Below are 23,400 nucleotides of genomic sequence, written 5' to 3'. Positions count from 1 at the left end.
GGGGAGGGAAGGTAAGACATGCCAAGCCTATGTTTGCAAGGGCACTTCTCTCGAAGTGATAAAAGTAGAATAATCCCCTTTAAAGCGTCTTAACGAGGTCAAATCTGTTGGGCTGCAAGAGGGAGGTGTGTGTGTATGTGTGCTTGTGTGTTGTGGGGATAATGCTGCAGAAATGGGGGTAAGCCTCTGCTTGGTTTGTGAGAGATAATAATCAAAATCAAATTCCTGGCCGAAACAGGATTAGGCTCTCCCCGTGCTCTAAAGCCCCTGTCCAGAGCGGCTGAAGACACAATCCTATTCCTCAGCCTCTCCTCTCTGATACACATACACACACTTAGCCGCTAACATAGCGAGGCTTCTTTTTGGCCCAGACAGAGTTGGCTGGGGGTGAGCTTGGATGTGGGCCAGTTAGCCCTGTCCCTCTCTCAGATCACTGGGCTCATATGCTTTAGTCCAAACACTAATCCGGGATATTTAGATGGAATTGTTTGGTTGGAGCTATTCTTAGATGGAGGATGTGATCTTGTTTGCTGCTCGTGTATTAGCAAAAAGCTTAAGCCCTCAAAGGCTCTGTGAATCATGTCAGGATGGATTTTTGCTGAAACGTTTGCCCAAATAAACGCACACACCATGCGTTCGTTTCACCAGTACAAAGAGACGGGATGATGCTGAAAGTGGAATGACTGCAGTCGTGCTCAGACAAATGGGCGATGGATTGCATGTATATTTATAAATGCAGACAGACATTGTTTACAGCACATGTTGGAATCAGTCTGAGTCGATGAGTGAAACTCATCTGCGATGTGTGCCTTTGCCATAAGGTCAGGTGGCTGTCAGCCTGTTATATTCCTATGTAAAAGCAAGGTTTTTTGCAGTTAAATCGGCATACTGCAGCAACTTCATCACTAAAGGCGGAGGATTTTCTTACTTTCTGTTTCAGTTCTGTGCATTAGGGCTGGGCTATATCATACCGTTCACGGTAATACTGGTGTAATGTTGGGCAACAATAAGAAAATGAAATATCGCGATAGAATATGGGTAAAACGCGCATGCACAGTGCCTTTGTTTACATACGGACATGGCGGCGACGCAGAATAAGAAGGGCGAAAGTGGATCGTTAAATGAAACAGATGAACCAGAACTGGTTTGTAAAAATGCTGCAACTTCAGTGGTGTGGAACTGGTTTGGCTTTCGTCCGTCAGATACACAACAAAGCACTATTTTTGGTAGAGCATGCTAGTGGGCCGTCGTTATTACTGTGTTTTTTGGAAAATACGGCACACTTAAAATCAATCCTTTGATTTTTCTGAAAATCGACAGTGCCCCTTATAATCCCGTGTGCCTTATGTATGAACTCTGGTTGTGTTTACTGACCTCGAAACAATTTTATGTACACGGCGCTCGAAAATCTGTCAAATGTTTCAGTACGATTTTGCTACGAACCCGCACCGCTTGATGGATTGTTGGAGCATTACGGCTATCGTAGTCAGGCGCCTCACTGTGCTTCAACATAATATTACCGTATTGTATGTGTATAAGCTCTTTTTAAGTTTTGTGGATATTATACATGGTTATGCTGAGGATATGTCGGCCAGTTTCCACTGGAAACGCCTTTTGGTTAAACTGTCAGCGAGGAATTTGCATTTGCACTGTTAATTTTTTTTATATAACTTTAATGCATATAAAACAGCTGCTTGTTTAAGTGAAAATACATTGATGATTTTCTTTGCACTAATAAAGTTGAGTAGTTGTAAAGTATTTTGTCTAGTGTCAGTTATATCATCAGTTATATCGTTATCGCAAATTTTCAAATGTATATCGTGATAAATATTTTTGGTCATATCGCCCTGCTCTACCGTGCATTACTGGCTGGACTCCAAATGCAAGTAGTTAATGTGAATTTCTCTGTTGAAAGCCACAGGTTTGCAGATTTTTTTTAAAATCACAAACAGATTGCACTTAACTGCCAACTTCTCCCCATTAAATCATAGACTGACTCCATCTTTGAAACGGCTATTTCAAAGACGGTGCGTTTGCAAATTATTTTTTCACACCGTTGCAATACTTTTGTTGTTCTGCGGTCTCCGACTGCTGCTTTCTCTGGTGTGACTGTAGCATTATAAAGCAGCTGTACACACAGGTTTGACATGCTATCTAAATTGAGTTAAATTTCAGTGAATACTAGTGCATAAAAACTGCTTGTATAAAATCATCAAATTTAATAAAAGCTGCCAGAAAGTTTACAGACTTTGACTCCACACACTCTTCCAGCTGGAAGTTATACTTATGTCACCGTCTTTGCTCTTGAGGAAATCTCCCATTGATTTTAAATCATGACAGCGCACAGAATGGATGCACCAACACCGCATTTCTACTGCAGTCAGTGAACGTGGCTGTAGCAGGTGTGAGAGTAGTACACAGGTGGTGCATATCAGTTTTATAGTCATGAAGTGTTTGTATTTAAAAAAAAGCACTGAGTTTTATTGTTGTATTTCCTGTGTATTATCTATTTGTCTTTACTTATTCCTGTTGCATAAAGTCAGTAAAATACATGGCAGGTATATGTGCTGGTTTCAGAATCATACAGCGCCTACAGATTCAGATTCATGACGAGTATTTGGTGTACATTATCACTGGATTTTTAGGGTGCTTCTCACTTTTATGGTTGAAAATCTGCATTATTATTATTGAGTCCTTGGTATTAAGATATGTCTAAATGTAAGCACTTGTACTTGGTGTGAAAGTAAGTTGAACTGGGGCATCGCCCACATGCATACTGCCAGCAGTAAATTACCCATAAAATGTATAATCTCATTCAGACTCAGCTAAAAAAAGAATACTCTTTATTTTTTGCTTTCAGCAGAAAAAAAAAATCAGATGGAAACACTTGTTCTTTTCAGTCACGTAGAAAAAAACGTCACGCCTGAAGAATAATAATATGCCTATACTCCACACTCAGATGGGCAGTGGGAATCTGTGATGGACAGAAAAGCCGGATGGCTCAAATGGCATCCTTGAGACTGTTGCTATGGAGCAAACACATCCTGGCATTGAAAAATAGGCCAACTGTTCGTCAGTGTGGATCTTCTGCATTCATTTAAAAGTGGGAGTGAGATAACATCCAGTCATTAGTGAGTGATTACAATGCCAAGGTTTCATCCCTGCCCCCAGCACACACATACATGCACGCAAACACACACGCACACACGCAAACACACACACACACACACACACAGAAACACACTCCGGCTGAGATGTAAACAGTTAGGCAGTGCTCCAGGAAATACAATCCCCACACTGCTGCTACCCTCAGGCAGGATTTATACTGAGGAGGATGTTTTCCAATGTATCCTGCTGTTATTGTGTGTGTGTGTGTGTGTGTGTGTGTGTGTGTGTGTGTGTGTGTTTGTGTGCGTGCGTGCGTGCGTGCGTCACTGTGTGTGTGTGTGTGTGGATACATGCTGCTGTCTCCGCTCTGTTGGTGTGTCTAAATGCTCCACTGTATTCTTGTATTGTTGGTGTGTCTAATCACTGTAGTGTGATCTATGTGTGTGTGCGTAAAGCTGAGTGCCCTCTGTAATCTCCATCCTTTGCCATCGCTTTTGTCGACTGATCCGTGGAGCAGAAACGGCCTTTGCCTGATTCTTATTTAAAATAGACATTATGGTTCACAGTAGACTTCACATGGATTGGACCAGATGATGAGGCCAGGAAGGGTGGGTGCGTGGGGAGGGGCGGGGGTGTGCGATGAGTGTGCTTAGGGTTGGTGGGTGGGGGATGGAGGTGGGGCAGCAATTTCCTGAAACGATGAATCCCATTTATTCGCTGAAGACTGTCTCAATTGCCTCACCAGCGCACAAAGCTTTTTAATGCTTTAATTACGTCTCAAAGGAGCAGGGCAGAATCAAATTAGAGATTGTCCTACATTTAGGTGCTGTGCGCACGTGTGTGTGTGTGTATTATGCAAATTTGTGTGTGTGTGGGCTGTTTTATCCTTGTGTATGATTCATGGCAGTGAATATTTGTTCCTCTGGCAGCCAAGCACCATATATAGAGGCTTATCACACCCCACACACAGATGTGCACACACACATCTTCTCAACCGTTTACGCTGTCTAGGCTATCCCTCTGCAACACAAACAAAATGATACACACGCACGCGCACACACACACATGCATTAGCCCAGCTCTCTCTTGGACAAACACATCCACTTCACGCAGCATGCAAGCACCTTTTTTTTTGTCACCGCAGATGGCATGTGTCACAATATTACGGCAGTATTTCATTAACATTATGGGCATCCATCTGTTGTGTGCTCTCAGGTCCCCATAGAGCACCTTGTTTTAGTCACTGACAGAGAAAGAGATAATAAACATGGTTAACAATGTATGTTTCATGGCGCTCGGATAGCCCTACATACTCTGGTTGTAGAGTGGTAAAAATCTCTCACTAGCACTGTGAGAACTGTGCTCATAGCTCTTGTACTTTGCTGGATGTCTTATCAGAAAAAGGGTTTGATTTTGCTGTAGAGTTTTAAAATATATTTAAAACTGTGAAGCATTTTTTTTCTTTTAAAGCTATATTGGCTTATGCAGCCACTTGTTGACAGCTGCCAACCACTCAGTCTATCTACCTTCCTACATACGACACAGTTTGCATTTCACCATCACCATGTCCTTTTATGCAATACAAATAAAAGTAAAGTCTATATCTCCCCGCCTTAAAGGCTTTAGATCACGCCACCTTTTTCCTCCTGCAGGCACATGAACTGAAATAAGCTGATTGACGTTTTTTTTTTTACATTTCTGGAGAAACTGAAGAGACTTTGCAATGCATTTAACTAATTAGTAACTAAATTTACTAATAATTGTAACTGAAAATTAATTACTGAATTTAGTACAGTAATGCATTACTGAAAAAGGTAATGTGATTACAATATTTACACCCAGCGCTGCAAGTAATATAGTCAAATCTCTTTCCCTTAGGGTCATATGATGCACTGGGGTAAATGACAGTGTTGCCATTGCTGCACAAATAAATGAAATAAAATGAAAAATATCAAGCTGAAAGTAGAGAGTGTAGAATAATTACTCAAGAAGCAGAGTTATCAATCAGATGTGAAAATGTCATCAGTGATTTGGAGTCAAAGTAGATAAGTTAGTAAGCGTCAGGTTCGTGCAGGCTGCAGATGTTGTCATTCAGGCTGTGGCTGCTGTAAATGTGGAGGAGCAATATTTGTCAGACACTGTTTGTTTGTCATTTTTGGTGAAACTGAGCCACTTGTCCTCAGCGACTTCAGTGTGCTGTGTGTGATGTACTAAACTAAAAATGACTTTTTTAATGTGACATTTTCATTATCTTGCCTGATACGTCACGCAGATCTATCATCGCTGTTTCTTTATCCAGTTTAGTTTATTAATTGACATGTTATAACTATGGCAGCCAAAAGCTGATTTTTTTTATTTTTTATTTCATGCTGGTAGGCTGTTATAGAATGTGAATCTTTTGCTGTTGCATCCAACATTTCTCACCTGTTTCACAAGATAGTGATGGGAAGGTGAGACAGAAAAGCTGTTATTGCCATAAAAGCCCTAATCTGGCCCTTGTGAGTCTTGGTGTTTGGTTTTATGGTGTGTTTGTTAGGCTATGTCCACATTAGCCCGGATAGATTTGAAGTCGTTTTCACAGAGGCGTGCATCCACATTGAAACGACCGAAAACGCTTACGTTCCAGTCCTGCGCATGCGCGAAAGCGAGTGAGAATTAAAGGATTTGAAGAAAAGCTATCTGGAGCATGTACAAACTGATATTAATCTTTTTTTTTTTTTTTAGGGCTGTCAAAATTGAGAGCAATCATAACAACTGCTTTATAATGCACTCAACTAGCTTTGTTTAATTGGTCACATGACTAAAATGCGGCATTGTTTTAGAAAGTCTGTGTTTTCGAGCGTCCACACTGCGACGGGGCAGCTCCATTTTGAAATGAATGCGTTTTTGAGAGCGTTTCCAAAACGCTGCATTTTTTTCCTTGAGGAAAACGTCGTCTCAGTGTGAACGGGAGGCCAAAACGGAGAGAAAACGACGCGTTTTCGTTTGAAAACGCATTAGTGTGGACGTAGCCTTAGAAAGTTCTTGCTCCTTTTCTTGCTTTTTCTGTTTCTTATTTTTCCTCCTCCTGCCTCCACTTCTTTTCTCTTCTTCAGCTACCTGGGGCAGCTGACTCTTTGGCATGTTAAACGCTTGCATATTACAGTTCACATTGAGGAAATCGGATCTTGAGCAACAGCTCTGCCCTCTGGCACAGGGGGCAACCTGTACATAGACACACAAGCATGGACACACAGTGCAGTGTGAGCTTCACGGCTGCCTCTAGCCAAGTGCCTTGTGTTGACACAGGCTCTGTGTGGCACAGGCCCATATAGCTGAGCTGTTGTTTGCTGAGCTTGGTCCATGCCGTACTGGCTAGAGAGATAATGGAAAAGGTTATTCTTCTTTACAGTCGAAGCCTCTGTCTCCAAGCAGCAGACTGGTTTGTTTGGGATTGGGGTTTTTTTTGTGTCTGTAGGCAGAATTATAATGTCAGGGCTTCTCGTACCATTTGGATGTGTAATGGCCGAGGTCACTGTCAGAGTTTTACAGGACTGCACGTTTTATGTTTTTCTAAATAAAAGTCTTAAGTGCCTGGGCCTCTTCCGACCTTAGCGCTTCTGAATTTCCAAATGTTTTGCGGCCATAGTACGAAACGCATTTCATGCATGTACAGGATACCAAATGTTGTTACCCTGAAAGAATGCCTTCCCTACTTAAAACCATGGTAGAGTACTCGCTACCGAGCCATTAACAAAAAAAGAGAAACAAAAAAACTTTATCCTGTGAATCAAATAGATCTGCTCTTACAACCTGAAGCTATCTTGTTGCTTCGTATAGTCTCAGTCTATTGTTCTATGAATGCAGAGGAGGCTATTTGCAGTTAAAAATGAGACTGAGCGGCATGTCGTGGTGAGCGGGGTACAAAGCGACAGGTCATTCCTAACAATGTCGGGCTAGCTTCCCGTAAGTGCGGCAATCAGAATTCTGATGGTTTTTTGTAACTGCTCGATCGCAGTGTGGAAAATGTCTTTTTTTCTTTTTTTTTCTCCCCCCCCACATGACCCATTATGCAGCCTGCTGAGAAATAATGAGATTTTGTCCCTATTTGGGTTTGATGCTCTCTGTGCTCCAACACACAACCAGTGCATCCACTGCTGCCCGGGGAATGTAGTGTGGAGAGAATTACAATAAGGGCTAATGGCAACATCCAGGCTAGGCAAAAGATGTTGTTTGCTAAAAATCCCAATGTGTCTTTGACATGACATGGTTGTCATTTGAATCACAGTATATCTAAAACGCTCTGTTTTTTGTTTTTTGTTTTTTCTGTGTGGCAGGTTAATTGTGAATGCACAGGCCACTCTGGGCATTAAAACATGGCTTTGAGTTAAACCACTTTAAAGTAACACAAACTTTTAAATAGGTAGCCTTACTGTCTTTTATCTGTTTCACTGTTAAAAGACGATTATCAACCCATGTAACCTTTGCCTCCCAAGAAATGAACTTTTAAGATTCTTTTTAAAGGCATCAGTGGCGGCAAAATATCTCAGAGATGAGCTGACACTGCTTATGCTGAAGGCTGCTGCAGGAGCTTGGGTTTGAATCTGCCTCAGACCATTTCCTGTGTGTCATTCCCCCCTCCCTGCTTTCCTGTCTGCTTTCGGTGCTTTCCTATCAATAAAGGCAGAATGCCAGAAATGAATCTTAAAAAAGACAACAGTGAAACACAAATAATGGTCCTCGTCACCATAACCAAATCTGTTATTTTTTTGTATTAATGTGGTGAAAAAACAACCTTGTCAGGTGATTCTCCAAATTAGCTCCAAACAGACAGTGTCATTGTGTTATTTTATGTATGCTAATTTAACATGACTTTGGCTACAACATAAAAAAACAGCGACTGAAGCAAATTCAAATGAAGTCATCTGAAGGGAAACCCTGAGTAGTGGAATTTAATGTGATTTTTACCTTGAAACATACCACCCATCTTAAACTTTTTGGAAACCAAGGAAGCACCCACAAGACAGCGCTTCCAGCCAGAATCCTCAGGAATGACTTGAGGAGAGTTAAAGGCACAGATCCCAACATCACTGAGCATCCAAAGTACACGTCGGAGCAAGCCTGCCCCATGGAAACCCTGCCCACAGCACTCAAAGTATCCGCTTCCAATATCCTCTTTCCAAGACAGCACAGGGGAAATTCTCAGAAATCCTGTGTCTGTGCCCTACTATGTCATACCTGTTTTGTTAGCATATGGGTAAGTTACAACATAGTCTCTGTAGTTATTCATAACAGTACTTGCTGTCTTGGCTGAAACACCTTTTAGTGAAGGTTACGAATGATCTTCTTACTGCCTCTGACAGCGGACTCGTCTATGTGCTTGTCCTGCTAGATCTCAGTGCAGCTTTCAGTACTGTTGATCATCACATTTTATTACAGCGATTAGAGCACGCTGTAGTTATTAAAAGTACTGTGCTACAGTGGTTTATATCATGTCTATCTAACAGACTCCAATTTGTTCATGTAAATGGAGAGTCCTCTTCACACACTACGGTTAATTATGGAGTTCCACAGGGTTCCATGTTAGGACAAATTCTGTTTACATTATACATGCTTCCCTTAGGCAGTATCATCAGAAGGCATAGCATACATTTTCACTGCTATGCTGATGACACCCAGCTTTATCCATGAAGCCCGATAACACACCAAGTAGTTAAACGGCAAGAATGTCTTAAAGACATAAAGACCTGGATGACCTCAAATTTTCTGATTCTAACTTCAGATAAAACTGAGGTTATTGTACAGAGCCTTCACCTCTCAGGCCCCTCTTCTGTGGAACCAGCTTTCGGTTTGGATTCTGGAGACAGGCACCCACTCTACTTTCAAGAGTAGGAACCAGCAGCAATAGATCTAGGGTCCTGGGGCAGTCCAGTGAGTGTCCAGCATGGAGTGTTTCTCCTTCAGTAACCTTTTTCACTCGCAATGTGTTTATACACCGCTCTGCATTTAATTATTATTTGCTATTATTATCTCTGGCACTCTTCCATAGCATATCTTTGTCCTGTCTTCATCCACTCACCCCGAACCGGTCATGGAAGATGGCTGCCACTCCTTTAGCCTGGTTCTGCTGGAGGTTTCTTCCTGTTAAAAGGGAGTTTTTCCTTTCCCATGTCGCCAAACTGTTTGCTCATAGGGGTTCATATGATTTCTGGAGTTTTCTCTTTTGTCTTATTGTAGGGTCTTTACCTTACAATATAAAGTGCCTTGAAGCAGCTGTTGTTGGGATTTCCAAACACTGCAAGTACTGTTACAGTGTGGCAGAGAGACACATAACGTCAGCATTGGAATTTAAATTCCCCATAAAGATACTTTTATAAAGTATCTTCATAAAAGTATCATTAGTTATACAAGAAGCAGGCCTAAATGTTTACTCACTGTCACTCAAAGTGAATGCTGGAATAACAAAAAGGAATGTTAAGATAATCATTACCCACTTTGTATTACCATTGTACCTCATGCATCATCAATCAATAGGATGTTATGGCTCACAGCATGGCTGTTTTTCATCACGGCCCTGGCTAATAACTCATAAGGTTGCTTCAGCACTGTAAAGAAGCAGTGTGTGCCAAACCAAGGACAGACTGAGTCTGGGTTATGTCTATTGAAGGTTAAGTAGGGGTGTGTTTTAATCTATTTATGGCTAATTATATCTCTGTGTGGGTCAGGTTTGTGTGCGGGTGTGTAAGAGAACAGTTCGTTTGCAGGGGTTTAAAAAGCTGGCAGGAACGTTAAGTTTAGATGTTTCTGTTTTTGAGCATGCACATAGTTTCGGGGGTTTTCATTTGGCCCGTCGCACTTGGAAACATGCTTGGCAACCAATTTCTTCGTAATGCTTTGCTCGTTGGACTGTGGCAAATTGAAAACTGTTTGATTTCATGTTCGTGTTTTTAATTATTTCTCCACGTTGGTCTCTTGCTTCTCTTGCCTTCACTCACCTATCCTGCTTTTTTTGTTTCCTCTTTCAACATGGTTCTCAGTAGCTCTTCTCTAACGTTTTTCTCTCTATGTTTTTGCAGGCCTCATCGCAGCAGCTGAAATTCACGACCTCTGATTCCTGTGACAGGATCAAGGATGAGTTCCAGTTTCTTCAAGCACAATACCACAGGTGAAAACACTGCTGCATGCAAACAAAATTGAAAAGCTGTACATATGACAGCCTGTTAAGTGCAGCTCTTTTTAATAAGGAATATATCCCCAGGCTGTACATGTGTATTTTCAGGATTTCTGTTTATTGAACATACTGTGTTTGTGTACCAGTAGCCGGTATGTTAAACATAAACTGAGCTGTGTTGTGGCAACAAAAACCTACCATTTCTTGGTCAGAATGGCTTTTAATGCGGATGTATGTCCTTTTTTCTTTTTTTAAACACTTTGTTTTACATCAATAATCACTAACAGTAACACTTGGAAACTGCCTGACTCTACAGCTAGCTAAAACTCAGGGACAGCGAAGTAGTTTATATTTGTGAGCATATTCAGACAACATTTACTGTCTTAATATTAAATAAATTCAGATAATAATAGTGATAATTAATTTTATAGGAATTGTAAAGAAGTAGCAAACAGAGGGTTTGCTGATGGTTCACGTCCTCTTAATTAAATTTAATCGAATACAAAGAAGAGAGTCTTGAGTTCAATTCCACCATCAGGCCGGGGTCTTTCTGTGTGGAGTTTGCATGTTCTCCCCGTGTTTGCGTGGGTTCTCTCCGGGTACTCCGGCTTCCTCCCACCGTCCAAAGACATGCAGCTTGTGGGGATAGGTTAATTGGATAATCCAAATTGCCACTAGGTGTGAATGTGCGAGTGAATGTGAGTGCGAATGGTTGTCTGTCCCTGTGTGTGTTGGCCCTGCGACAGACTGGCGACCTGTCCAGGGTGTACCCCGCCTCTCGCCCCATGACAGCTGGGATAGGCTCCAGCGCCCCCCGCGACCCTGAAAAGGATAAGCGGAAGCGAATGGATGGATGGATGAATACAAAGAATTAACAAAATATGATAACAGTGCCAGGGTTAAGTCTGTATTTTCACTTTAAAAAAACAACAAATGGTATCATTGTTTGCAGGATACCTTCAAGAATTTAAATAAAAATCATTAGACTTTTAAGATGAATGTTTGCAGCCAAGCACAGTGTGAACTCGAAGAGAACTGTTCTGTGGTAAGAAAAAAATGGAGATGTGTGCCTTTGTTTCAGTAGTATCTCAGCTCTATTGCCATACTGCACACTAAGGAAGCCTTTATTGACTCATACCTAAATCAATCTCGTTTACCCTCGGCTATTGATCTTCCTTTACTGCTTAAATACCGCTACAGCTCCAGAAGTCTGAGGTGCTTCCAAATTCCGACCTTCACTGATCTGTTTGATAGCTGTTGTAAAGAGGAGGGATGCCACGGGGTCTGCATCAAGAAATCCACTCTTTGTGCGAGTGGAGTCTTTGAAGCCTGTCTTCCTTCCTGAGGAGGTTGGTTTGTTCCTCTGTACCTGTACTCCCAGAACCTTCCAGAGGCTTGCCTCAGCCGGTTACAGACACAGGCAAAGGCAGATGAAAGAGTAACACATTGTGTGTAAAATCCTTGCTCTGGTCTGATCGCTTTTGTTTGTAGGGGATTCTAAAGCTGCAGTAATGCCCTGTGCGTCTTTTTCCTCGACTTTGGTTTTTGTAATTCCCACAACAGTGAGCAGCACCATTTAACCCCCTTCAGAGAGTCACGGCGCAGTTGAAAGAATGCCTTTTTTGTCTGAGCATACAGAACATGCATACAGTTCCTATTGACTCAGGAGGGGAGCTAGGATTGGGTGGGGGGGCTTGGGAGCCATAGACGAGGCTTTGTAGTATTCTGCTGAGCTGCGTGTGTCTGTTGCTGAAGACTTTAAAAGGCAAATGTACCGCAGGCATTCCCCCGGGTATAGTACCGAGCATTGTAGCTGTCGCTGTCTTCTTCTTCCCACCCGACAGCCCACCCTCCTTCCCCCGTCTCTTCTCCCCTCCCCTCGTTCACATGCATAAATAGATCAGGGAATACATAAATCAAAATAAAGATGACAGCAGGAGCGATTTAGAGGCGGAAGAATCGGCAATAAAACTCCATCAAAGTGTCGTTTGAGAACAGTGGCGCAGGCCCGGGGGCTGCTGAGCACCAATCAGAGGAGGCACGGAGCCAATCCCAGGTAGGCTGGCAGCGGGGACGCCTGTTGTCATGACAACCCACCATACAGCCTACGCATGTACACAGGGATGGTGCTAAGGGTTTTATGTAAGTGGGAAGGGGAACATTTTGGGCGAGTGGAGGCTGCTCGTACGAAAACAGGATTAAGGATTAAAATCACCAGCCCAAAGAAAAAAACTCTTCACACATGTCAGTGTTATCAGGTTGGACATCTGTTGCTTACCAAGGTGTGAGAAGTCATAACCAGATATCCTTAGCTTGGAGCAGCCAACAAGTGCACATCTTTATTTTGCTTGGTTGCATTTTGGCTGCAACTGTTCTCAATTTCTTCGTATCGATAAAAAGAGTTGGATGGTTGATACGATAAATGTTGAGTGTTATTGCTGCAGAGTGGATTTTCTTTTAAAGCGGGTCACTGTTTACTTGTTTTATACACGTGTGGATTCTTGAGAAACATTGTCATGCACGAAGATGACATCCTTGTTTTCAGCAGCAAGAACCAATCATTACATGAGTTTAAATATTATGGCAAATAAATAATAAAAATAAAGGGCATTAAAAATGTTACTGATATGAAGACCTCAAAGCTGATACTGGGAGGCTGGTTGGATTTTTTTTTTAAAAAAGGAAACCTCAGGCATGACAAATGTCAAACTAAAGGTAATAAATGGAAGAACGAAGAAGTAGCCAAAAGGAGAAGCTAAAACTTCAGAACAACACAGAGACGTGGAGAAAGACAGAGGCAGTAACCCAGACAGGAAAACAGCCAAGCAACTCAGATGAACTGACAAGTAAAGGAGGAAGAGACCATCTATAAATACACAGAGAAGACTAATTGGGAAAGAAGACTCAGGTGAATCTAATGAGGGCAGAGCAGACGAGGGGAAAATGCTAACACAGTAAGGCAAACCAGCACACAAGACACACAAGGTGACTTATTAACAAAAAAGCAGGAAGTAACAGGGTTACAGAGTTGTTAACAGAGTTCAGAGTGACAGAAAATACACATATAAAAGGAAGGGAGACAGAAAAGGAAACACAGGAGACAGAGCGGGGGAAAAAAGGTAAACTGTTTGGCTGTTAGCGTTTACATTAGGAACAGCTGCTGTGAGAGCACCGTGAGAGCTGAGATAAGACAGAAGAGGATGTTTCTATCTACTTACAAACACAGATATCCCATCATCAGTTACAATTGTGCGAAAAAAACTAAATAAAAATTTTCATTCCAGAAGGTAAACTTTAATATTTTTTTTTTAACGTTTTAGTTTTGATGATTATGTTCTTATAGCTCATGAAAATGAGAAATCCAGTTGAATAATGTTCAATTTCACTTATACACTCAGTACTTGGGGGTCCTTTACTGCAAATTATTGCATTAATGCGGCTTGGCGTGGAGGTGGTCAGCTTGTGGCACTGCCAAACTTTTATAGAAGCTTTGATAGTAGCCTTCATCTCATCTGTATTCTTGGATCAATTGTTTCTAGTTTTCCTCTTGACAATGGATTTTCAATGTGCTTCAGGTCAGCGGACATGGCTAGCCAATCACAAACCTCTGCAAAATAATGTTTGCTGACCATTAATAATATGTTCAGCAAATGTTTTGGCATGGATGCAGTTGCTAAGGTCTGCTGAAAAAGAAAAGCAGCATCTTCATAACGTTTGCCAACACATGGAAGGATAAAGTGCTTTGAAATCTCCTAGTAGATGGCTGTATTGACTTTGGATTTGATAAAACACAGTGAGCCAATCACCAGCAGATGACATGGCATCTTAAATTTTCACAGACTGTGGAAACATCACACTGGACATCAAAATCCAACCTTACTTTCTGTGCCTCTGCACTCTTTTTCTATTCCTTATGACCTTGATTTCCAATGAAATGATACATTGGATCTGTCCAGTTCCTTTTCTCCTTAGCCCAGATAAGAACTTGCAACATTGCATCTGGTTCAGGAGTGGCTTGATATTAGAAATGTACTAGTTGAAGTTCCTTTCCTGAACATTTCTGTGGGTGGTGGCTGATGATGCAATGACACCCGCCTCAGGTACTCCTTGTGAAACTCTTACAAGTTCTTGAATCAACTTTCCTTCACAGTCCACTCAAGGTTGCAGCCGTCCTTGTTTCTTTTTCTGCTTTGCTTTTCCTTTCTAGTCAGCTCTCCATTAACATGCTTAAATCCACTTTTCAGTAATGACCTTCTGTGGCTGTGGGATTCACGATTGTCATCTGGATAAGAGTCAAGTCAGCAGTTTTTTTCCGCAATTGTGGTTGTGTTTAATGAACTAGACTGAAGGGGCCTCTTCCAGTGCTGCTTTTATCTGAACAATGTGTTTGTTTTTGTTCACCCTGGCCTTTTGTAAATTGTACCTACTGGTAGGATGTTTTTTTGGTGCACGTTTTTTCTTCTGTCTGCCAATGGTGGATGGATCAGCATTGGTCTTATTCGCCTTTCCTTAACACCTCTGTCTTCTGCTGCCTGAGGCACTCTCACTGCTTAGCAGCAATCCTTGCAGTTCACTCTAGGAGGGCATCTTACTATTCATGACTGCTCCACACGTCCTGGATAGCGGTATAGACATGAATCTTTGTTCCCTCTTCTGGGTTTTTTTTCTGGAAGATCCTTGGAGTCTTGGACTTTGGGTGAATTCCATAGAATTGAGAAAGCTTCTCAGCACCTGTTTCATCCACTGAGTTTGTGGCTTTCCTTGCCTTGTCATCAAGCCTTATTTGTTTAGTCTTTTTACAATTGTGCAGTCATGAAATTCAATCTGAGGACTCTGGAGACTGAGATGTAGCTCTTGGTTGATGAGTTAATAAATTTATTTTGATTAGCAGCACCTGGCTGCTACTTAACCTCCTACTTCCTATAGAAGCAGTAAGGAGTTCACAGCCCTGCATAGTACTGTGAAAACTTGCTTTTTCTATTGCCAAAAGCATTCACTTTTCTGCTTTCACGCATATGAACTTCAGTGACATCCCGTTTTTTAATCCATAGGATTTAATATGATGTCAGCCCACCCTTTGGAACTATAACAGCTTCTGCTCTTCTGGGAAGGCTTTCCACAAGGTTTAGAATTGCGTTTATGGGAATTTCTTTTCTTTTTTTTTAACCATTCTTCCAGTAACGCATTTATGAGGTCAGACACTGATGTTGGGCGAGAAGGCCTGGCTCACAGTCTCTGCTCTAAATCATCCAAATCAGGTTTCGTACTCTGTGAAGATCAGTCAAGTTCTTCCAAGCCAAACTCGCTCAACCATGTCTTCATGGATCTTGCCTTGTGCGCTCGTCTGCAGCCACGTTGGAACAATAAAGGGGCATCCCCAAACTGTTCCCACGAAGTTGGAAGCATGAAATTGTCCAAAATGTCTTGGGATGCTGAAGCATTAAGAGTTCCTTTTATTAATTAAGGGGTTGAGCCCACCTCCTGAAATACAACCCCTTCCATAATCCCCTCAGCTGCTGTGGAAATCCGTTCCATGAAACTCCCTGCGAACTGTTCTTGAGCTAATCTGAAGGCCGCGTAAAGTTTAGAGGTCTGTAGCGATTGACTCTCCAGAAAGTTGGCGTGCACTGTGCACTGTGCTGTGCCCAGCATCTGCTGACCCCGCTCTGTAACTTTACATGGACCTTCCACTTCATGTCTGAGTTGCTGTCATTCCCAGTCGCATTCACTTTGTTATAATACCTCTAACGGCTGACTGTAGAATATTTAGTACCATGGAAATTTCTTGACTGGATTTGTGGTGGCATCCTATCACAAACCAGTCTTGAATACTTTTTTCATTATATTGTGGTTTTTGTATTTAAAGTCAGGGCAAGGGTGGAGGCTCTAGCTGCAGTCTACACTGCAGTAGCTACAGAAAGTATAGAAAAAGCAGCACAATTCTGTGTGTATGAGTAAGCTTACATTATTGCCTGTGTGTAACACTGTGTTCAGTCTGCCAGTTAAGACTAACAGCGGCAAAGACTGAGCCATCGCTCGCTATAATCGAGCTGTCATTCCTGCAGACAGCTGCGAAGAACAACCCTGCATAAATATACACACACCATCAAACAGGTTACAGACTTATCCTAAATCTGAACCTATCTAGCATGTGTGTCTGCATATTTTGATGAGTCTTACCCACGCTTCACATCGGATGATTCCGCCTGTGACTGACACGCTATAAAAGGCTGCTTCAATCAAAATCACAGAGGGGCTCTTTTTTTTCCACCTCTGTCGTTTTTATTTGACAATCAGGCTGACTTGTTGATGCATCCTCCTTTGTCCTGTCGCCTCGCGTGACATCAACGCTGACATGATTACAGCTAATGGCTGTCGCAGGGAAAGGGTCGCAGAGAACGCGTCAACACTATATTTAGACTTTTTGCTTCGCTGCCTCTTCTTTGATTTAGTGAGCAGACATTTTGGCTCGGCTCGTCTCTGGAGTTCAGAGGGAGTTTGACCTGCTCCTGTCAATCGACACATGTCAGGTGTGGCGAACACGCTGCCACTGACCTAATAAAGGCGAGGATGATGATGATGATGGTGCTAATGATGATGATGCAGTTGGCAGCGATGATATAGATGAAAATGGTGGCGGGGGATGATGAGAACGGAGGTGGTGCTGCTGCTGCTGATGATGATGATGGTGGCGGTTGAAGCAATGATGACAGTGCTGCCGGTGAAAGTGGAGGTAATGATGATGAAGGGGGGTAGAAGTCACCTGGTGTCAGCACTTTTAGAAGGAAGACTGTCGAGCTGAATAACAAGGTCTGACTCTGTCCTCCTCTCCCCTCCCTCTCTCTCCAGTTTGAAGCTCGAGTGTGACAAGTTGGCCAGTGAGAAGTCAGAGATGCAGCGCCATTATATCATGGTGAGTTAAGCTGTGTGTGCTGCGCGTCAGAGCTGATGGTTGACACAAAATGCCATCTTTTCACTGTTTTTAACTAATGTAGATTTTTGTTGTTGTGCAACTTCTTTGTATTTTCACTCTACCTCCTCCATACCCTTCATCATCTTCCCTTTTGCACAGCAAGTCATTTTCATAGATTTTCTTAAAATTGCTTGCAAATGATTTCAGTTAGCAAAGAAGTGACGCCGTCGTTGTGCTTCTCTTGAAAAATGTTTCCTTTGTTTGGGAATCTGACAGTTACATTATTAATTTTCCAAACTCATCTAAACAGTCTAACAACTCCCTTAATTAGATTCTTCTTCGAAGAAAACGGACGGCATCAGTTGTTTCAGCAAATGCCCTGAAAAAGCATGCCTTAATGATCAAGCAACATGTCCCTTTAGTGTTTGCTGGAACAAAGGCTGTTGTCTGTCAGCGAACAAAGAAGGAAGTTGGGTGATGTTATTACAGAGCCGCGAAGCCTGCAGCAGGAGGAGATTGGACTAAGTGAGCAAACAAAACTTTTGCCGTGCTAATGGATCGTAAAATGTAATTTTTTCCAGCCGTGATTTGCACAATTTTGGCACAGACAGATAACGCCATCCTTCAAATTAGGATATCATATCTGGAAAAAACATTTTCTTTTAGTTCAGTTTGAAGGACATGTTGGTGAAACCCTAAAGTGCGCAGTGCAATCAAATCCAGTTGCTGACTGGTGTTGATTGTAGCCCCGTTAGACTTGAAATCTCAACACGTAACATGATTGAAATGATGGTATCATGTTCCCTAAAAACAAAACCTGAACTGAAATAAACCAGAATTTTTCATGCTTTGTTCCCTTTTGCTTCTGTAGTTAATGTATGTGTTACTCGCCTCCCCCAGCCCCCTTCATTTCCTCTTTTTCCCCCCCATCTCTCTGTCTCTGTCCACACATTCACATCCATACACAAACATGCACACACAGATGTGGTTGCCTGCTCTCTGCTCCACCTCGGGGCTAATCTCATTGTTGCTGGCCGTAGCTGTGTAGCCGTCTGATGTTTTGCCTCTAATTGATCCTCTGACTGGCTTTAATCTCATCTCATCTGCGCTGCCGCACTGCTCTCTCCACCATCAGCAGGGCAGCAGACACATACAAACACACAATTCCTCTGTGTATCTTTCAGGCAGACATGTGTACACACAGTTTCACACACACACACTCGGGCATTGTCGTCCTTGTGCACATAAGCACACACCCACTGAAACAAGAGCACAGTCGTGTAAAACAGATTTAATGAAAAACCGATGCCACGAATTTCAGAAATAAATGGAAACTCTTACTAAAGTGTGTTGCAGAACCCAGCAAATTCTGATTTGTGTGTTTTTTCTTTGTGTAATTGCAGTGATTTATCCAGATTATAGGTAATAGTTGATTTAAGCATTTAAATGTTTTGAAGAAACGCAGCTGCACAAATTGATGACTTTTATAGTCAGAAAAATGTTCTACAGACTGTTTAGTAGCCTGCAGGCTGATATTATCAGCACAAAGTTTTCATTAGGGTTTGGTATTTTTCTGATCAGCTTGTGAGGCACTACAAAGTGATATACAACTTTCAGCTGCTCTGTTTTTTGGCAACGTTAACCAAAGCATCTCTTTTTTTCTTTTTAAGAGTGCTCCTTTGCCTCCAGTTCACTCAGTGACTCTGTGATGCATGTGCTAAATCAATTTAAGGGACACTTTAAAAGACAGAAACCAGACAAGGCTGCATACATGCAATGGGTAATTCAAAGGCTGATGGAGGCAAAGCTCAGTTTGAGTGTTCTGTGTAGTTTCTATCCCCTTAAATGTTGTGGTCCTGCTTTTAAATGACTAAGGGACAGATCATTATCTCTTAGGACCACTTCAAAGTCCTATATTGTACCAAGTTTTAACAAGATAATGTAAGTCTTTAATGTCCCAGCATTGTGTCTATTTCTAAACAGATGGTTGTTCCTGCTTTTACTGAAGTTACTGAACCTTTCTTGCTTAACAACAGTCAGCTTTGGTACAAGTTAGCAGCTTGGTGCTACATTACATTACATAGCCAGGCTTGAAAACCCCTAAAACTCTAGTTTAAGAAAATGGGTATCACAGCAGTGGTTATCAGCTTCCATTGTTAAGCTAGACTTTCTTTATCAGATTCTGTCTGCAATATAATAGTATCAGAGTGTATATTTGACTCTTCTGCACAAAATTGATTAACTGAGTGCTTCTTACATTTGTTAAGAAGACCAGATCATATGTTTCTTATATGTTGAATATAAGCACAAGGGAACACTGGTGCTACAAGAAAGGAAAGCTAGCAGAAAGTTTAGCTTTCTGTCTTTCATTTTTTCTAATGTGATAGCTGCACTTTGGACATCTTAAATCTTAAAACAGAAACACACTGATTCAGGATACTCGAGTGGGTTGGTCTTTACTGCAGTTTCAATGATATATCAGTGCAGGAGCTCAGAGATTCCCAGATTACACATCAAGAGATGTCAGACGTTCTGAAGCAAACTTTGCTTCCCATTTCCACATCTTCTACTTCTTCTGACTTGATGCATCTATCGTTCAGAACAATACTGCAGCCAGGAGGGAAAACTGGGCTGGAGCCAGTCCCAGCAGACACTGGTCAAAAGGCAAGGTTCACTCTGGATGGTTTGCAACCACATGAACTTCCCTATCTTACATGTGGCGAATCAAGAATCAACAGGAAACTTAACATTCCTGCCTTTGGATCGGGTGAAGACGCCAACAAGTTACTCAGGTGAAGCTGCTAAAATTGGCCAAAACAAAACTGATAAATTGGTTTGCTTAGATTTGGTAATAGGTGGTGCTTTTCCCCATTTTGATGTTACAAGAGGGGAATGATCTTTTCTCTATTTGGTAGGTAGGGCTGTGCGATATGACCAAAATCTCATATCCCGATATAAGAATTCTATCGTCCTGATAACGATATAAATAACAAAATTTTAACATTTTCTGTAAATTCTGTGAATCTCGGGCAGCTCGACTTGCGGGAAGTGTTTCCAGCTGCGCGTCATGTAGCTGGAGTCGAGTGTTTTAACCGATGCATGAAACGATACATTTTTAGACATAAGTTGTAACGGCCGCCGTTTTCTTTGTGAGTATTTATTACACTGCGTGCTGCGGGGGAAAGCCTGTTCTAACGTTTGAGTCTAAGGTTTATTTTTTAGCACCTGGCGGCTCTTTTTTTTTAATTCTCATCCATAAATAATCTGCTCTTTCACGTGATTTAGTTTATTTTGAAAAGTCTCAACAGGATCTTGAGCTTTATTGTGAAAGGTTTATGTGGAACATAAACAAGCGGACACGCGATGCTGTTACCGTCGTTGTTGCTAACCACAACGCATAAAAACAGGCGCTTGTCCGTCCATAGTGTGGTTATATTAAATATAAGAGAAAGAGAGAACTTTAAGAAATTAATATAAACACTACAGTGACCAAAACAATGAAAAAATATTGCAGTAAACAATGAATTTTGCGACACCACGAAACAAACAATAGCGTAAAATGTTTATATCAAACAGCCCTATTGGTAGGTGTAATTATTTTGCAAAAGCCATGGAAGCATTGATTTTGCAAAATAAGCCCCATTTAAAACTTTGCAGTGATGTTATGTGATACTATGTAAAAACTGGGATAAGACTTTCCAGGGAAACATTGGAAAAATAGAACAAATAGTTGAGTAAGATCCCTGGCTTCTCTCTCTCACCTCTGCAAGGCATGAAGCGGGTGTGAATGTCTGCTTTAGAACATTAAAGAGTGTGTGTGTGTGTGTGTGTGTGTGTGTGTGTGTGTGTGTGTGTGTGTGTGTGTGTGTGTGTGTGTGTCACCCACTATCAAATGTCAGGAAGGATGCGGGTGAAAGGGGTTTCTAACGCTATCTGACCATCAGACATGCAATTCAGACAGAGCGTAAATCCTGCTTAACCTCACATGTCTAACTTTAGTGAGGAGGAGAATATGAGGCAGCTTTTTCTTCAGCCTGCATCTTATAGCTATCGTGCTGGAAAACAGTGAGACAGGAAATGCGCAGCTGAATGAAACATGGACACTTTTAAGAGAAAATGCCAGACAAGTAGCACTTTGCAGTGTTTCCAGAGTCTGCTGAGGAGTTCTGATTCTTCGTTACAAGGTCTTTCATTTTTATTTGAAACTCAAGCTTCATATATAAAATGTGAGGGGCATAAAAGTGCAATCTGCTTGAATCTGAGCAGTTTAAAACCATATATAACAGTGAACGCACCAGTTGTTTTATAAACATGTAATTGGGTCTGGGAAATAAAACAACATTTAAAAAAAAAAAAAAAAAAGGCAGCCAGCAAATAAATAAATAGTTTGCGTCCAACCCTGTTACAGATTTAAAAGAAGAAATAAAATGTTGTCTAGAGATCTGTGACAGTTTTAAAAAAGCCACAGTATTGAGGCTAGCAGGTAGGCCAACTTATCTGCAATCCCAGCTGATCATCTCACACATTCAATTCCACCTCAGCTCCTTCTTTGCTGCATCTAAATTAATCAATATTATATGTGTTCTCCCTATAGATTAAATCCGATCTGTGCCATTTTCCTGCACTTCACTCAGGCAGCAGCCTCATTTCCAGAAGTGAGAACATGGATCACTTTCGCCAGCTGTGCTTTAGACTGGCAGCCACGTTTAATTTCAGTTCAGTTTAATTTAATTTAGAGAGGGCAAAATCAGAAGTCGTCTCAAGGTGTTTCATATTGTAAGGTAAAGATCCTACAGCAATAGAGAGAAAACCCCAACAATCAGCTGACACTTGGTGACAGTGGGAAGGAAAAACACCCTTTTAATGGAAGAAACCTCCGGCGAGCTCAGGCAGGGACAGCCACCTTTAAATACAAAGTGGTGTGCAACACATATTTATAAGAGGTGTGTTTAGAAGAAATAAGCCATCATAGGAAATGTGATGAAAGTTGAAGGCTCCCATTCTACTTATAAGTACCCTCAAAACCACAAGTAAACCAGCAGGCTGAGACTGAAGTGCTATATTGGGGTGATATGGCACTATGAGGTCTTTAAGATAAGATGGGGACTGATTATCCAAAATGTGAGGAGAAGAATTTAAAATTTGACTTTGGATTTAACAATGAAGAAAATCCAATATGGGAGAAATATGCTCCTTCTTCCTAGTCCCTGCCAGTACTCTCGCTTCAGCATTTTAAATGAACTGGAGGTTTCTTAAGGATGTTTTAGGACAACCTGATAATAATGAATTACAATAGTCCAGCCAATAAACTCTAAACTAGTTTTTCACATCACTCTTACACAGGATTGTTCTGCACAAATGCAAGAAAGCAGTCAAGCTAACATGGATGTCTTTGAGAGGAAGCACATACAGGGTTTACACGCAAACTTCACACAGGATCGTCTTACTCTGAGGTGACAGTGCTAACCGCTGCACCATCGATACATGTGAGAAAGGAGAGCAGATGATGCCCTGACCTGATTCTGCCAAAAGTTTCAGAGTTTTTATGTGAAAACGGCTTTAGTGAGGAGTGGGACTACCACGTGCTGCCAGAACAGCTTTGGAGTGTCTTGGCATTTATTTCACAAGCCTCTGGATCTCTACTGGAGGGAAGTAATCATGCTTTTCCAAAAGAATCACATTTTCTTAATTATTTAAAGCATTCTTTACCTTTTTTTAACTCTTTCCCCCATGACTGCTTTATATCAAAATAACTGGTTGTGCATCAAAAGTTAGTTAGTGAGAGTGATCTCTGCCTGTATAGCTTACTGGAGCAACCCTTGGAAAAAAGGTTTTTATGGGGAAAGAGTTGATGAAGAATTGGCATCACTTGCCAAGACACCACTCCCATCAGTATGGAAAATTTTCATTATAGGATAAAGGTGATGCCTCAGAAGGGATTTGTATTGATTTGCAGTTGCTCTTTCCTCCAAGGGGACACCTGCCCCAAAATAATTACTGGATCTCCTCGTTTGTAGAGGTCAAGTGTTGAGATATTTCCTTCACTTTATCACCCCTCTGTAGATCCGCTGTATTGGATTAACTGAGATAAATTACACGTTTGTTACCATTTGCTTACCATTTGTCTTTTTTAATATGTGCACAGCCCTTATTGGATACATGCTGATGTAATTGTGCAGCCATCTTCACATTCAGCTGAAATAAAACCTGTAAAATTGAATTGTGAATG

General features: G+C 41.5%; 1 protein-coding gene across 2 annotated transcripts in view; it reads left to right on the top strand.

Annotated features, from left to right (window-relative positions):
* tle5 (TLE family member 5, transcriptional modulator) overlaps positions 1-23,400 on the top strand; it is a 53,913-nt gene that overhangs the window by 14,325 nt on the left and 16,188 nt on the right. For both annotated transcript variants that reach the window (XM_086283011.1, XM_086283010.1), the window contains exons 2-3: positions 10,164-10,252; positions 17,108-17,171. In XM_086283011.1, coding sequence (XP_086139137.1) covers positions 10,164-10,252; positions 17,108-17,171 — 153 coding nt within the window. The remainder of the gene's footprint in view (positions 1-10,163; positions 10,253-17,107; positions 17,172-23,400) is intronic.

The sequence above is a fragment of the Aulonocara sp. 'chitande type north' Nkhata Bay genome, linkage group LG23 (genome assembly GCF_057382095.1).
Source record: "Aulonocara sp. 'chitande type north' Nkhata Bay isolate Kocher_YH1m ecotype deep benthic linkage group LG23, A_spYH_male_GT1.1, whole genome shotgun sequence".
Lineage (NCBI taxonomy): Eukaryota > Metazoa > Chordata > Actinopteri > Cichliformes > Cichlidae > Aulonocara > Aulonocara sp. 'chitande type north' Nkhata Bay.
The sequence above is the reverse complement of the archived record's forward strand: the minus strand, read 5'-3'. Positions and strand labels throughout refer to the sequence as shown.